The 17,229-nt window shown below is 40.9% G+C and overlaps 1 protein-coding gene across 5 annotated transcripts in view; it reads right to left on the bottom strand.

The window, feature by feature from the left end:
* Positions 1-17,229, bottom strand: part of ESRRG (estrogen related receptor gamma) — a 980,003-nt gene that overhangs the window by 248,627 nt on the left and 714,147 nt on the right. For 2 of the 5 annotated variants that reach the window (XM_069768493.1, XM_069768494.1), the window contains one exon: positions 15,090-15,218. The exons of the other annotated variants lie outside the window; for them this stretch is intronic. In XM_069768493.1, the coding sequence (XP_069624594.1) occupies positions 15,090-15,133 (44 nt within the window). In that variant the 5' untranslated portion in view covers positions 15,134-15,218. The remainder of the gene's footprint in view (positions 1-15,089; positions 15,219-17,229) is intronic. 5 annotated transcript variants of the gene reach the window in all.

Here is a 17,229-nt window from a genome sequence, read left to right as displayed (position 1 = left end):
CTAAATAAATAAGTGATTCGGGGTCGTAAATTTTGAAGGTCATGGGTCCCCGGTCAACTATTACACCATGATGCTTAGGCTCCCAACTTTCCCAGTGCTTTAACAGGTAAACGGGGTGTAGGATCATCCAGTCACGGCCGTTAGTCACTGCACTAATGCCCAAATGGCCAATCTATTCCCCTCCACTTATCACATATATGAACTAATTTACACATAAACAAAATATATACAATATATATATATATATATTTTTCCTAATATCTACAGAAGATCAAACAAATCATATTCATTATCTAATTACACTAATGCCCAATTTTTGGCCAAACCTTACTCAAATGCCCTGCGTGGCGTTCATCATTCCCCTTCGAAATGGAGAAAAGAAGAAAGAAACATAAAAGGGATTTTGCATGTGAATTGAACGTAATAGGTTTGACATGGGTTAACCTTAAAAAATCCAATTCACTCAAATCTCTTTTGAAGGCTACGGCTGAAATTTGTGCAAATCTTTAGCAAGTAGCCAGGCGGCTGTGTATTCAAGCTGTCTCTTGCCTCCGCAGATCTAAACCCAGACTGACAAATGCATCACACCCACCCACTCTTTTTAAGAATTCATCCTGTGAAATGTTCATTTTCTTGTCGGTCCAACAGACAGCTAAAATAAAAATTCTAATTTTTTTTTTTTTGGGGGGGGGGGAGGGGGGTGTTTATATTTGTGGCGTGGAATGAAGATATAAATGCTTCCTCTGCAGAACTGTACGAGTCAATTCAACTTCATTGACAACATACAGAAAGCCCGGCGCAATTACAGGTTCGATGATGCAACCAAAACTGTAGAATTACTGTCTTGGCCCTTTAATTAGAGCATGGAAAGCTGTTCTCCTAGCGGCTCGCTTTTTGGCATTTTTTTGTTTTTTTTACAAAAAACATAGCACAGAAAAAGAAGCTGTATATTTGGAATGCCTCACAAGAGGAACACAGCTAGATAATACTTAAAGGGGACTTCTAGAGTGGATGCAAAGACCATCTCTGAGTACGGAGGACCCAACATGTGTAAGTGTTATATGGACAGTCCATTGATATACACGTTAACTGTGTAATGCTCTATTTGTCCTCAGGGAGTGCTGTAACCAAATTGAGCACTTGTTCCCTGGCTGACATGAAGGTTACAGCTGATTGCTGGGAGCAGCGGGATAGTGTAGTAACACTTTAAGATAATTTTAGATGGATAGATAGATAATAGATAGATGATAGATAGATAATAGATAGATAAATAAAAGATAGATAATAGATAGATACATATATAATAGATAGATAATAGATAGATAGATAGATAGATAGATAGATAGATAGATAGATAGATAGATAGTTATTTATTTAGATAGGGAACATAGAAATTTATTTTAGGGTCCACAAACTTCTAGGTAGGTCTCTCATATAAATGATCAAATCCAGCCTGTTACTAAGTTTTTAGCTACATATGTCATCTAGATTCCTTACTACTATTAGGAATATCCTAAACAAAAAACATATTCAAAATAATCTCATATCTATATATATAAAGCTGAGTGTATGTATGTATGTGTGTGTGCATGTATCAAGCCACGCCCACTCCCCTGAAGATTCTGATGGTCAGGAACCACAGCAACATCAAACCACAACATCAAGAAGCACAACTCCTGCTCCCAAATGACATCATTTGGTGCAAAAAGAGAATTTTTTTGGAACTGGAATTATGCCCACGTTCAAAGTTCAAGGACAGATTGACCACTCAGTTGGCTCACTGCTTCCATTACAAGGAGAAGAACCTCAATTTCTTCAACTCTACTTCATGGGAAATGTCGAAGCAGAGGCTCAGCAGAGATGCTCTTTAATTCTAAACACTCGCCTTGATATTGTCACTAACTTGCAGCAGTTCCTTCACTTAACCCCTTCATGACCTTGGAATTTTTCGTTTTTCCGTGTTCGTTTTTCACTCCTCTCCTTCACAGAGCCATAACTTTTTTTTATTTTTCTGTCAATTTGGCCATGTGAGGGCTTATTTTTTGCGGGACGAGTTGCACTTTTGAACGACATCATTGGTTTTAGCATGTCGTGTACTAGAAAACGGGAAAAAAAATTCCAAGTGCGGTGAAATTGCAAAAAAAGTGCAATCCCACACTTGTTTTTTGCTTGGCTTTTTTGCTAGGTTCACTAAATGCTAAAACTGACTTGCCATTATGATTCTCCAGGTCAGTACGAGTTCATAGACACCTAACATGACTAGGTTATTTTTTATCTAAGTGGTGAAAAAAAATTCCAAACTTTGCTAAAAAAAAAAAAAAAAAAATTGCACCGTTTTCCGATACTCGTAGCGTCTCCATTTTTCGTGATCTGGGGTCGGTTGAGGGCTTATTTTTTGCGTGCCGAGATGACGTTTTTAATTATAGCATTTTGGTGCAGATAAGTTTTTTTAATAGCCCGTTATTGCATTTTAATGCAATGTCGCGGCGACCTAAAAAACGTAATTCTGGCGTTTCGAATTTTTTTCTCGCTACCCCGTTTAGCGATCAGGTTAATGCTTTTTTTTAATTGATAGATCGGGCGATTCTGAGCGCGGCGATACCAAATATGTGTAGATTTTTTTTTTTTTTATTGATTTATTTTGATTGGGGCGAAAGGGGGGTGATTTTTTTAACTTTTTTTTTTAACTTTTGCCATGTTTCAATAGCCTCCATGGGAGGCTAGAAGCAGGCACAACTCGATCGGCTCTGCTACATAGCAGCGATCTGCTGATCGCTGCTATGTAGCAGAAATGGAGGTGTGCTGTGAGCGCCGACCACAGGGTGGCGCTCACAGCCACCGGTCATCAGTAACCATAGAGGTCTCAAGGACCTCTATGGTTACAATGGAGACGCATCGCCGACCCCGATCATGTGACGGGGGTCGGTGATGCCGTCATTTCCGGCCGCCCGGCCGGAAGCGGTAGTTAAATGCCGCTGTCTGCGTTTGACAGCGGCATTTAACTAGTTAATAGGTGCGGGCAGATCGCGATTCTGCCCACGCCTATTACGGGCACATGTCAGCTGTTCAAAACAGCTGACATGTCCCGGCTTTGATGCGGGCTCACCGCGGAGCCCGCATCAAAGCGGGGCTTCTGACCTCGGACGTACTATCCCATCCAAGGTCAGATAGGGGTTAAACAATCCATATGTTCAACTTTTCGAGACTGCACTTGAATGCATGCCATGTGACATGCTTTTATGTGCAATATAATCATTACAATTTGTTAATTTGTTATAACTATCCACAGTTAGTTACTATGCCCGGGCAACGCCGGGCTCTTCAGCTAGTTATAGATATTTGTGAGAACATCACTAATTCCTAGAATGAACACGCCCCGTATACAGTTCATCTAAGGGGTATAGTTTCTCCTTGCAGAGAGTGACATGTCAAGCCTGACATGCCAAGGTGAGGAGACATTTAAGCCGCAATGGTCCTCTGGGAAATATGCAAATTTGGAAGAGGACTAGAGCTCTAATGCCGCCTAAAGGAAGTAGCAATCTTAAGTCATGTGACAAGGTTCGTTGGAGAGTCGATATTGACTTTTAGGATTGCTACTTTTATAGGTGGCGCTAAAGTCTTAGTCCTCCTCTCTGAAGAGACAAATTGCATCTATACAATATACTGAAAGTTTCACGACTTCAGAAAGCTCTGAGCATTCGGAGGTGCCTGATCTCTCTATGGAATTTGGACTGGATTTTCCCTTTTCTCATATTGCCAGATATTGGATAAAACAACTTTATTAGTTGCATCAGTTTCTTCTCATTTTACTCAAGTTGTAAAGTTAAATAATAGAAAATGCCAAGCTTGCCAGCATGCGCGGCTGATTTACATAAATGCATGTGTTTATTTCTCCAGAGTATTTATGCACAGATGCCATTCTAAAAAATACATTACACTTTTTTTCGGAATGGATAGATACTGCATTGCAGCAATGGAAAGAGAAAAAAAATACAAAACAGAATCACTCGGTTTAGTTCAGTTACTACTCAAATGAGGTTAAAGTTGTAATTAGCATTGTTTGACCTTCAAGACAATCTAGCAGTCTGTGGAAATAAATGGAACAGCGCTATAACAAATAATTGGTGTGTTCAAGGCTTCCCAGACAGTTATCCAAAATATGGAAAAAAATCAAATCGGGCAGCATTCCAAAAAAAAAATTGACTTTTTTCAGGCTTGACTAAGGTTCCTTGTAACCGAAACGTTGCCATGCAACATGGGCTAATTGAAGTCCATTTTCTTTTTGCATAGTTTTGAGTGTTGCCTGCTTTTCTTTTTTTCATCTATCTATCTACAGGGTGGGCCATTTATATGGATAGACCTGGGTGGGCCATTTATAAAGTTGCATCCAAAATGTCCGACTTCAAAATGGCCGTCATGGTCACCACCCATCTTGAAAAGTTTTCCCCCTCCCATATACTAATGTGCCACAAACAGGAAGTTGATATCACCAACCATTCCCATTTTATTTAGGTGTATCCATATGCATGGCCCACCCATGTGTATACATATAAATGGCCTACCCTGTATTATCTATCTATCTATCTATCTATCTATCTATCTATCTATCTATCTATCTATCTATCTATCTATCTATCTATCTATCTATCTATCTATCCATTTGAAGGCAGTACCAGGAGCTGTATTACCATGCTGTATTTGCCCATTACATAAAATCATATTGCCTGTATGGTATATTAACAATACTGGCTGATAATTAACAAAGGACAGGCAAGGTCGCTTGCTAACTATCACTTTATTAGAGATGAGCAAATGAATTCACAGGACACTGGTCCAACTGCCAGTTCAGCATTCTGTATGTGCAAGATGGGAGCCCGACTCCTAGTTGCCGAAATTTCCGTCTCCTCTTTTGATTGGTAGGAATGACATCGTACCAGGCTAGGTTATCAAAACAGCAAGTGAAGATGCCAGCAGGTAGGAGGTGGCTTGAAGGACTTCCGCCCTAGCCACTGCACCAGATTCCTGCAAATCTCTATCACTTACCTCTGCATTGTAATAATGAAATTAGCTATATAGTCTCAATGTATGAAATGATCTAGGCCAGTGTTTCCCAAACTCCAGTCCTCACGGCCCCCAACAGATCATGTTTCAAGGATTTCCTTAGTATTGCACAGTTTCTGATGTCTCGGTGATAATCCCTTCACCTGTGAAATTCTGACCAAATCCTGAAAACCTATCTGTTGGGGGCCATGAGGACTGGAGTTTGGGAAACACTGATCTAGGCTGATCAAATCAACATGGTCGTAATGGCCCACTAAAGTAACAGAGGATCCTCTGATGGATATAGGCTATTATACAATAATAGGCTCCAAAAGCCTGGGTGAAGTGTTACGAGTGCGTCACGTCAACCTGAGAGAACTAGGGATAGAAGACCTCTAGGTACTATGAATCACAAATCTTCCATTTAGCTTGTGTGTTTAGGTCCCATATTAACTGAATTTGGTTTCTTTTAGTGCTGAAAAGGTTAAAGACCCTTTCTATGCTGGTCAGAAACTTGCAGGTCCATTTTCAGCTGTTTCTGATCGGGTCATTACCTCTCCCTACAAAACCTTGCCAGACCTTCTCTGTCTTGCCAGTGAAAGCTTTCTAGCTCATTGGAGACACTGTGCTGAATTGAAGTTCATGGGGTACTACTAGAGATTGTTTTCGGGTTGTATGCTTTCCACTTTATCCCTTTTACCATTTGGTTAGAAACTGCCTCCCTACACTTGGTGAGTGTTTTAGCATGCATGTTGCTTTCTGTTATGCCTGTTAGTCAGACGGGTCTGTACACTAACATACCAGTCCCATGCCTCATGGGGTGGGGGAGGGGACAGCTCAGGGTATACCAGGAGCATAGTAAGGTCAGAGACTCAGGCCTCTCTATCATCAAGAGTACCCCCACGGCAGTGATAGATAGGGTCCCAGTTCCAGGGACCATTGGAGGTCCCGTTCCTTACTGAAGACCATCACAGCATAACAAAAAGACTTTGGAGCCAAGTACTCACAATTTCAGTATTTTATTATGGGGATGATCACCAATGATAACCACAGGTTGGGCCCTCAGAATCAGTTCTTCAGACTGGCCTAACTCAAGCCAAATAAAAAGAATATATAGTTTACCCAAACTTTGGGGACTTTTCCGCCCTATGCCTTGCCCTTGCACATGTCATATATGAGAACACTTGGCTTTATTACATTATACAGTCATATCAAATATTAATCCCTGATTGTATACAGCGGTCTATTTACAAATCCACATGCTGAGTCCTCCTCATAATGAACTGCAATGTGTCCAAGTAAGTGGATCATCCGGGCCTGAATGGCTGCCGAGCTAAGCCCAGAATGTGTTATGTGATATGATTTACTCTTGCTCTATGTTGAGCGTTTGTCTTTTGAGCCTCTGTGGTTTTGTGGGTTTGTCGGGACTTTTGTTTAATGAAATATGCAGAATAATGTCATTATCAATGGTTCTCCGGCTCCGTAGAACAGAGAAGGAATACGGCTGGCGTTCTGTAATGTGCTATTTGTCTGTCTGCCAATGGCCCAAACAAATAGGATCAAGCTTAACTTAATGTGTCCAAGTTGAAGGTTAATGAAAAACTATAATTAAAAAGGTAATTCTTCCTATTACTATGGCGTATGCCGAACCATCTTATGGTGTCTGTCTTGTAGATGGGCTATTTATACCACTGTTAATCACAGCTTGCATTAGGAAATCCCTCAGCAGTCTCAAGCTTTTCCTTCTCATTGTACATATGAGGCTTACGCTGCCAATTATTTTGAGTTAAACAAGTTTGGGCCGGTCAATCGCAGTTGTGCTCATTTTTACGGTTCTTGAAAAGAGTGCACCAGAAGTGTAGCTATAGTGAGTGTAGGTCACACAGTTGCATCGGGGTTCTGTTGCTAGAAAAGTGTAGTTAGTATATTCATGCACAATTGGTTACAGTGCCTTATAAGATGTAGATCTACACATCATAAAGTCATTGCACTCTGGAGAGTCCACTGCAGTGAGCAAAACATGTGCTTGAGAGTAACACACAGATCTACATCTCTGGACCAGATATCACCTCCCTACTAACCAGAATCCCTCAATGTCTGTCTGCTATTTCATCCTTCTTCTCCACTAGATTTCTAAAACTTAACATGGACAAAACAGAATTCATCATCTTTCCCCCATCTCACACGACCTCCCCAACGAACCTATCCATTACAGTAAACGGATGCCCACTCTCCCCAGTCCCACAAGCTCGCTGTCTCGGGGTAATCCTTGACACTGATCTCTCTTTTAAACCACATATCCAAACCCTTTCCACTTCCTGCCGCCTCCAACTCAAAAATATTTCACGGATCCGCACATTCCTAAACCAAGAATCTGCAAAGACCCTAGTCCATGCCCTCATCATCTCCCGCCTTGACTACTGTAACCTCCTGCTCTGTGGCCTCCCCTCTAACACTCTTGCACCCCTCCAATCTATTCTAAACTCTGCTGCCCGACTAATCCACCTGTCCCCCCGCTATTCCCCGGCCTTTCCCCTCTGTCAATCCCTGCACTGGCTCCCCATCACCCAGAGACTCGAGTACAAAAGCCTAACCATGACATACAAAGCCATCCACAACCTGTCTCCTCCATACATCTGCGACCTCGTCTCCCGGTACTCTCCTGCATGCAACCTCCGATCCTCACAAGATCTCCTTCTCTTCTCCCCTATTATCTCCTCTTCCCACAATCGCATACAAGATTTCTCTCGTGCATCCCCCCTACTCTGGAATTCTCTACCACAACATATCAGACTCTCGCCTACCATCGAAACCTTCAAAAAGAACCTGAAGACCCACCTCTTCCGACAAGCCTACAACCTGCAGTAACCACCGATTGACCAAACCGCTGCACGGCCAGCTCTACCCTCACCTACTGTATCCTCACCCATCCCTTGTAGATTGTGAGCCCTCGCGGGCAGGGTCCTCTCTCCTCCTGTACCAGTTGTGACTTGTATTGTTCAAGATTATTGTACTTGTTTTATTATGTATACCCCTCCTCACATGTAAAGCGCCATGGAATAAATGGCGCTATAATAATAAATAATAATAATAATAACTTATGGCACAGAGAGTCTGCAGCAATGGGCATAACATATGGTTCGAGTTGGAGAGTCCGTTACATTGAGGGTAATATGACTTAGAGAGCATGCTGTAGTGAGCATAAGATATGGTAAGACTTAGAGAGTCTGTAGCTTTTCTCATAACATATGGTATCAGTAAGAGAATCTGCAGCAGTTGGCATAACGTGCGGTATGACTTACAGAGTTTCCAGCAATGTGGACAACATATGGAGTGAATTAGAATCTGTAGCAGTGGACACAAAACATGGGATGACTTAGAGTGTCCACAGCAGTGGGCACAACATATTGTGTGAATTAGAGAGTCCACGGCAGTGGGTACAACATGTGGAGTGAATTAGAGAGTCTGCCGCAGTGGGTACAACATATGGTGTGAATTAGGGAGTCCACAGCAGTGGGTACAACATATGGTGTGAATTAGAGAGTCTGCAGCAGTGGGTACAACATATGGTACAACTTAGAGAGGCTGTAGCAGTGGATACAACATATGGCATGACTTAGAGAGTCCATAGTGCTGGGCACAGCATGTAGCATGACTTAGAGAGTCCATAGCGCTGAGCACAACATGTGGCATGACTCAGAGAGTCCATAGCACTGGGCACCGCATATAGCATGACTTAGAGTGTCCACAGCAGTGGGCACAACATATTGTGTGAATTAGAGAGTCCACGGCAGTGGGTACAACATATGGTATGACTTAGAGAGTCCACAGCAGTGGGTACAACATATGGTGTGAATTAGAAAGTCTGCCGCAGTGGGTACAACATATGGTGTGACTTAGAGAGTCCACGGCAGTGGGTACAACATATGGTATGACTTAGAGAGTCCACAGCAGTGGGTACAACATATGGAGTGAATTAGAGAGTCTGCATCAGTGGGTACGACATATGGTATGGTACAACTTAGAGAGGCTGTAGCAGTGGATACAACATATGGCATGACTTAGAGAGTCCATAGTGCTGGGCACAGCATGTAGCATGACTTAGAGAGTCCATAGTGCTGGGCACAACATATGGCATGACTTAGAGAGTCCATAGCGCTGAGCACAACATGTAGCATGACTTAGAGAGTCCATAGCGCTGAGCACAACATGTAGCATGATTTAGAGAGTCAATAGCGCTGGTCACATCATATGGCATGACTCAGAGAGTCCATAGCACTGGGCACAACATATAGCATGACTGAGAGAGTCCATAGCGCTGGGCACAACATATGGCATGACTTAGAGAGTCCATAGCGCTGGGCACAACATATGGCATGACTTAGAGAGTCAATAGCGCTGGGCACAACATATGGCATGACTTAGAGAGTCAATAGCGCTGGGCACAACATGTAGCATGACTTAGAGAGTCCATAGTGTTCGGCACAACATATGGCATGACTTAGAGAGTCAATAGCGCTGGGCACAACATGTAGCATGACTTAGAAAGTCCATAGCGCTGGGCACAACATATGGCATGACTTAGAGAGTCAATAGGGCTGGGCACAACATGTAGCATGACTTAGAGAGTCCATAGTGCTGGGCACAACATATGGCATGACTTAGAGAGTCAATAGCGCTGGGCACAACATGCAGTATGACTTAGAGAGTCCATAGTGCTGGGCACAACATATGGCATGACTTAGAGAGTCAATAGCGCTGGGCACAACATGTAGCATGACTTAGAGAGTCCATAGTGCTGGGCACAACATATGGCATGACTTAGAGAGTCGATAGCGCTGGGCAAAACATGTAGCATGACTTAGAGAGTCCACAGCAGTGAACATAACACATGATAACTGAGACTGCTGCAGTTAAGAGTCCACTGTAGCAACATAACATAGGACTTAGAGAACCCAGTGCCGCGAGCACAACCAAGTGTCATTCAATTAACATCTGACTTGGAGAGTCCATTGAGCGAGTAAAACAAACAATATAATTTAGGGAGTCCCCTACAGAGAACATAACAGGCTTTTTTAAGGATTATAATACGTCTCTTCTTTCACATAAAGATAGGAGCATATGGTTAGAGTTAATGCTACTCTTCCATGTTGGCTTCTACAAAATCCTATTCATTCCCTTTTTTAATGAAGTTTGGGCTTTTGTGTTCCTGTGAGAGCATGCGTACATATATACAGTGAATCTTCTGCTCTTTCCTCATACCTCACCATGCTTCTCCTCCCTTTTTGTATTTACACACAACCTAAATAATTCACACTGCCTGTTTTTCCAGACCAAGTGCTCTTGTGTTGAAGCCTGCAATGAGCTATTGCAGATACCAGATGGACACATGAATGCAGCAGGTGGGACAGATGGCAAAGCGCCCTGTCTGACGCTAGCTGCCTCAGCTTGGAGGGGCTTGTCTTCCAGGTATACTCTTGTCACTGGAGCAAGAGAGCAGCATGTGGGCAGAGAAATGTATAGCAGAAGAGCGGCGCACTATGGATGAGCGAGCACCGCTACATGCATTTGTTTTTGTGTAGTGGAGGCTACGGATGTAGAAGTGGGTTAAAACACTAAGCTCCGAAACAATATTATTATTATTATTAATTTATATAGCACCATTAATTCCATGGTGCTGTAAATGAGAAAGGGGTTACATACAGAGTTATAGAATATTGACTTAAAACTCAAATATGAAATAGAACAATGCAATAAAAGCAAAAACATTCTATCATATATCACAAAAAAAATACAAAAATAAACTACAAGACTACAGAGACACATGCGGTAGTAAGTAGATGATTATTTTTGGAATGTAAGTCACATAAACAATTCCATAAATAAAATCTTGTTTTCTTAGCTATAGCTAGACATAACTTTTTTTTTTTTTTTTTTTTTTTTTTTTTTGGGGGGGGGGGGGGGGGTAGGATTAGGTAACGTTGAGCTATTTCTTGGCCCAATGGTACAACAGTCAAACAGCGCCTCTGTTGGCCAATTGTTGGTACTAATCAATGAAGAGTACTAACTACTCGTGCCGTAGGAGGATTTTCACCTTCTTCAGTGGACTGTAGTGGGCTGTTAAATGTACTACAAAAGGAAGACCCTTTAATGTATTAGATGCCCTGCGCTTTCACCCCTTCCATCCCAATCTTTTTAATCTAAAAATTACCAGTAGCATTGCACTCAGTCATAAGTATTGAATGCCTCAGTTACTTTGTTAAAAAAACGTCACCGCTGTGCTTTACAGCCGGCCGGCGCTGACAGTGCAGGAAAGCACAGCGCCGGGGACAGACAGCGGAATGTAAGTAAGTAGTGTTTTTTTTTTTTTACATTTACGCTGGTAACCAGGGTAAACATCGGGTTACTAAGCGCGGCCCTGCGCTTAGTAACCCGATGTTTACCCTGGTTACCAGGGGACCGGCATCATTGGTCGCTGGAGAGCTGTCTGTGTGACAGCTCTCCAGCGACCAAACAGCGACACTGCAGCGATCGGGATCGTTGTCTAGATCGCTGCAGCGTCGCTAAATGTGATGGTACCTTAAGTCTAGAGGACCTAGAGCTTAGGTACAGTACATTGATTTAATTGGGATTTGACTAATGCTGTGGTGGCGCTGCAGGAAAACTGAACACAGTGGCTCTCCTTACAGACACAGTGACTCTCCTAACTAACACAGTGACTCTCCTAACTCACAGACACAGTGACTCTCCTGCATCACAGACACAGTGACACTCTTGCCTCACAGACACAGCGACTCTTCTGTCTCACAGACACAGTGACTCTCCTGCCTCCGAAACACAGTGTCTCTCCTACTCACAGACACAGTGACACTCCTGCCTCACAAAGTGACTCTCTTGCCTCACAGACACAGTTATTCTTCTGCCTCTCAGACACAATGACTCTCCTAACTCACAAACACAGTTACTCTCTTGCCTCATAGACACAGTAACTCTTCTCACAGACACAGTGACTCTCCTACCTCACAAACACACTGACTAACTCACAGACACAGGGACTCTCCTTGCTCACAGACACAGTGACTCCTTTGCATCACAGACACAGTGACTCTTCTTACTCACAGACACAGTGACTCTCATGCCACAGACACAGTGACTCCCCTGTCTCACAGACACAGTGACTCTCCTACCTCACAGACACAGTGACACTTCTGCCTCACAGACACAGCAATTCTCCTGATGCACAGACACAGTGACTCTACCAAAATAAAAGACACAGTGACTCTCTTGCCTCAGAGACACATTTATTCTTCTGACTCTCAGACAAAATGACTCTCCTAACTCACAGACACAGTTACTCTCTTGCCTCATAGACACAGTAACTCTTCTAACTCACAGACACAGTGACTCTCCTGTCTCACAGACACAGTGATTCTCATAACTTCTCATAACTGACAGATACAGTGACTCTCCTAACTCGCTGACACAGTGACTCTGTTGCTTCATTGATACAGTGATTCTCTTGCTTCACAGACACAGTGACTCTCCTGCTTCACAGACACAGTGACTATTTTATATCACAGGCACAGTGACTCTCATGATCAACAGACACAGTGACTGTCCTGCCTCACATACATAGTGACTCTCATAGCTAACAGACACAGTGACTCTCCTATCCCTTTGTCAGTATTAATTAAATCTTTATTATTCTATTTTCTGCACACACTAATCTTTTTCACTGTTGTGCTGTCACACACTATCTGTACTGCTTCAGAATTTTGTGGGATTTCTCTCCCTATCACTATGACTAAGCCGTGACATTTTTTTATTATCAAAATTCACTACAAAGTGACTGCTTCATTCTCTACCTCAGCTTTTATGCAGGCTATGATAGTTCCAACTGATTGTCTATGCTATACCATATGATATGATAGCTTTAAGGCATCATGGGGAAGAATGCTCCAGGCCATGTGATCTTTCTATAGCTCAAGCAACATTCTCCAATGCATAAAATAGCCATTTTAAGTGACTCAAATGAAGTAAATTGCATCTTGGGCAAATCTGCTGGGATCAGCGAGTTCCTAAAAATTCTACATAAATTCGATTTGCATTGAATCAATTTGCCCATCTCTAGTAATAAACCAATTAAATTTTAATTTGGAGCTTATTTTTACACAGCTAGATATTACATTGGTGTATTGCACACTGGATATTCAACAAGAATCTCACAGTGATGTGGATGCTGAAGCTCGGTCAGAGGGCCATGACGTCCTGTGGTTATAGGTGACTATCGGGCCGAGCATGAAGAGTCACAGCCGGGCAGTCACACGCTACCGACTCCTCTTGTGCCATCTTTCGAGCAGATTTCCTGTAACACTTGCTGTAACGATGCAGAAGTTAAACACTCAACTACAATGATTTTCCCACGTGTGCCATTAACGTAAGAATTATTGCCTACATGAATATGAGTTTGGAGGGAGACATTGTTTTTTTCTTTACGCTAAGTCTTAAGCAGTAATTTCACAGTCCCTAGACCACAGGATCCATTTAGGATGTCTCATGACTAGTCTGTGTTGTATCCGGCTGGGATGTGGGATTTTCATACGAAATCTGTGAGTAATAAGCTAAGCTTATTATCTAATGACTGGCAAAATACAAGTAGATTTTAGATATGTAGATAAATGGATACATAGGATGTAGAAAGATAAAGAAATATGAGATAGAACGATACATAGATGTAAAATAAGAAAATGGAGCGTTATTAGGGGGTGCAATAATATGGGTGCAAGCCTTAGGATATTGGGCCAACAATAGCTCATGAACATAGAAAAAGGTAGCACTAAAAAAAAGGTTATGGATGAATAAAGTCTTCACCCTCTAGAATTTTTTCCTGCTTTTTGGATAGATAGATAGATAGATAGATAGATAGATAGATAGATAGATAGATAGATAGATAGATAGATAGATAGATGATAGATAGACATATAATAGATAGATAAATAGATAGATAGTAGATACTGAAATATAGATAGATAATAGATAGATAGCTAATAGAAAGATAGATAATAGATAGGATGATAGATAAAATAGATAGATACATAGATATATAGATAAATAGATAGATACATAGATACATAGATAAATAGATAGATAATAGATATATAGATATATAATAGATAGATAGTAGATGATAGAAAATAGAAAGATAGATAATAGATAGATGATAGATAAAATAGATAGATACATAGATAGATAGATAAATAGATAGATAATAGATAAATAGATATATAATAGATAGATAATAGATAGATATCCAGAAAAGACAAAGGCAGCACTCCAAAAGTCCAAAATATAATGATTTATTGACCCATATAATCTTTTGCCCAGACAGACAGATAGACAGACACATAGACCGATATATATAGATAATAGATAGATAGATAATAGATAAATGATAGATATAATAGATAGATAATAGATAGAAGATAGATAATAGATAGATCATAAATAGATAATAGAAAGGAGATAGATAGATAGATAGATAGATAGATAGATAGATAGATAGATAGATAGATAGATAGATAGATACGGAAGCTTTATGTAATAAAAAAATTATTTACATGAATATTTCGCAAACTGCACCAAACTTGGCGCATGACCCAAGATAAAATTAGCACAAGTCGCTAAACGCTATTTTCACCCAAATAATCTCTTCTTCACTATCTTACCCTTATTCTGACAACTTTTCGAAACTGTAAAGTTAAAAGTTAAAAAAAAAAGTAAAAGAGTATGTGTAAAACATACAGTAAGTATGACGAACACCTTGCGCTTAGTAAATGCCCCCACTATCTGTCTTGTCGTCGTGCTATGTTACGTATTTCTTACAGGGCAAACAGTTGCGTCACACTGCCTATTTTTACACAGTATCTCTTAAAAAATATAAAAATGCCAAAATTCCATGATAATCATGTATACACATATATGCATCTGTGTGATCAATGTGCAGCGTGTGCGCACTGTCGTGCAAATAAATAGAAAAAAAAAAGTCTTACTTCATCCATGGTTGAGACAAGTTAGGAAAATCCCTGGAAGTCATCTTGTTTTAAAATTAGGAATCCAACGAAACGCTCTTTATTTTATTTTCCTATATTCTCCAATATTTGATCTGTACACTCTGAAAACTAAGAAAGAGAAGATTCATTCTGTGCTCTCTTGTCCTCCCTTTGCCATGATAAACAGATTAACCCCCATTGGCTGATCGCTAATCTGAACATTTTTACATATGAAAGGGTTTAAAAAAAAAATAAAGACACAACCTCAGCTTCCAAAATCTTACTTGTCCCCTGCAGTGTACAGGTACACAATGGATCAGGTACCTATTCAGTATATTAGTACGCATCACATCCACACCACAAGATATAGACGACTCGTAGACGATTTTAAGGAAATCCAAAAAATTTCCATCTTAAGGAGAATGCAAAAACTTTACGGGACGATCGAGATCTATTGTATGAAAATTGGCTGCGAAGAAACAACAACAACAAGAAAAGAACAAACAAAAGACCGAAATAATAGTATTTCTGAAAATACAGATGGTTGTGAAGAAATCAGAATTTTTCACCGATGTGGGAAACAAAAACATTCCATTTCGACTCGATGGTACATATTGTCTTGGCGGCTTTTAAAACGTGTTACTATGTTTAGAGTTCTGATTGAGTCTTTATTTAGCTACCCCGGTGACAGATGCACTTGTGAACCTGTTAGCCAAGATGACATCATGGGCCGCTACAGCCACTGTGGTCCCCTCCTCTACACCTGCTACATTGAGGGGTTAAACAACGATGATTACTAAAAATATCAGATCAATCTCTCTTAGAAAAAAAAATGGCTATTTTTACCGAAGTTCCTTTGAGCTCCAAAAATAAGTATCCTAAAAAAGGGTTTTTAATCCTAGTTGTAAACGAGAATAGGAAAAATGCACAAGAGGAGACCAACAATCCGAGGGTGCAAAATTAGGACACCGATCTATAGGTAATCTAAGGGTGGTGGAGGTAACATTCAGTATCAAATTTTAGGATTGAATAATTCTATTTGGAACCCAATAAAAAATTCATGATTTCAATGAAGAGTTTAAAAAAAATGTTTTTGGGAAATTGGTGCATTTAGGAGTAGTCGAAAATTGTATTTAAAAAATGGCACACGATACGTTTACTGCAATTCTCTTTTGCATTTTTGGTCCTTACACCAACTCACGACTTACATATTACTGCCCCCAGGCCCCTCTAATATTGGACACTGAACACTATTTGCAACCCAAGAGATGACATAATAGTAGGCGTTAACAAACAATTTTGTGAAATGAGTTGACTTACGAATATGCAGAAAATAACCCAAATTGGGCCAATTTGAGTTTTTTTTAGTCCTGATGCCACTTCGACACTAGCATATAACATCTACGAGTCCTCCTTCCCCCCATGTTGGACACTATTTTTGAGATGGGTCTCAATATTGCTGGCATCACACACTATTTTTCTAAATAATGTGAAGCACGAAGACTGCGGTCAGAAGTTTTTTCAAGAAATCTAAAGTGATGTACACAAAATATGCTTTTGTTGTTTTGTTTTGTAGCATCTTGGTGATTTTACTACATATATATATATATATATATATATATATATATTTTTTTCCTACTGTTGTCTTTTTGATTCATTTCGGGTTTTTTTTATCCAGATGAGAAATTGAAGTTACTTTGGCATTTTTTTACTTAAATTTTCAACCTATTAGGGTATGTGTCCACGGGCCATATTACATCCGGAATAGCTGCGGATTGAACGCTGCGTAGAGCCGCAGCGTTCAATCCGCAGCGTCCAGATGTTACAGCATAGTGGAGAGGATTTGCTGAAATTCCATCTCCACTATGCGTGCGAACACGCACCCGGCAGCCCTTTGTTTCTGGACATGCGGCGTGTCTTTTTAGAACTCAGCATGTCCGTTTACCTTGCGGTGACGCTGCGCCGCCGCAAGGTAAAACACAGGGTCCTATGTGTGGGGTGCGATGATTCCGGATGTGTGCAATGAACACATCCAGAATCATCGCATCTACAGAAGGGGGCGGCTCTTTGGGCGGAGCGAGTTTTCCGCTCCGTCCAAAGCGCCGGCCATCCTGAAGGTGGACACATACCCTTAGGCTTC

This window comes from Ranitomeya imitator, chromosome 5 (assembly GCF_032444005.1).
Source record: "Ranitomeya imitator isolate aRanImi1 chromosome 5, aRanImi1.pri, whole genome shotgun sequence".
Taxonomy (NCBI): Eukaryota; Metazoa; Chordata; class Amphibia; order Anura; family Dendrobatidae; genus Ranitomeya; species Ranitomeya imitator.
This window is presented reverse-complemented; position numbering and strand designations above follow the sequence as displayed.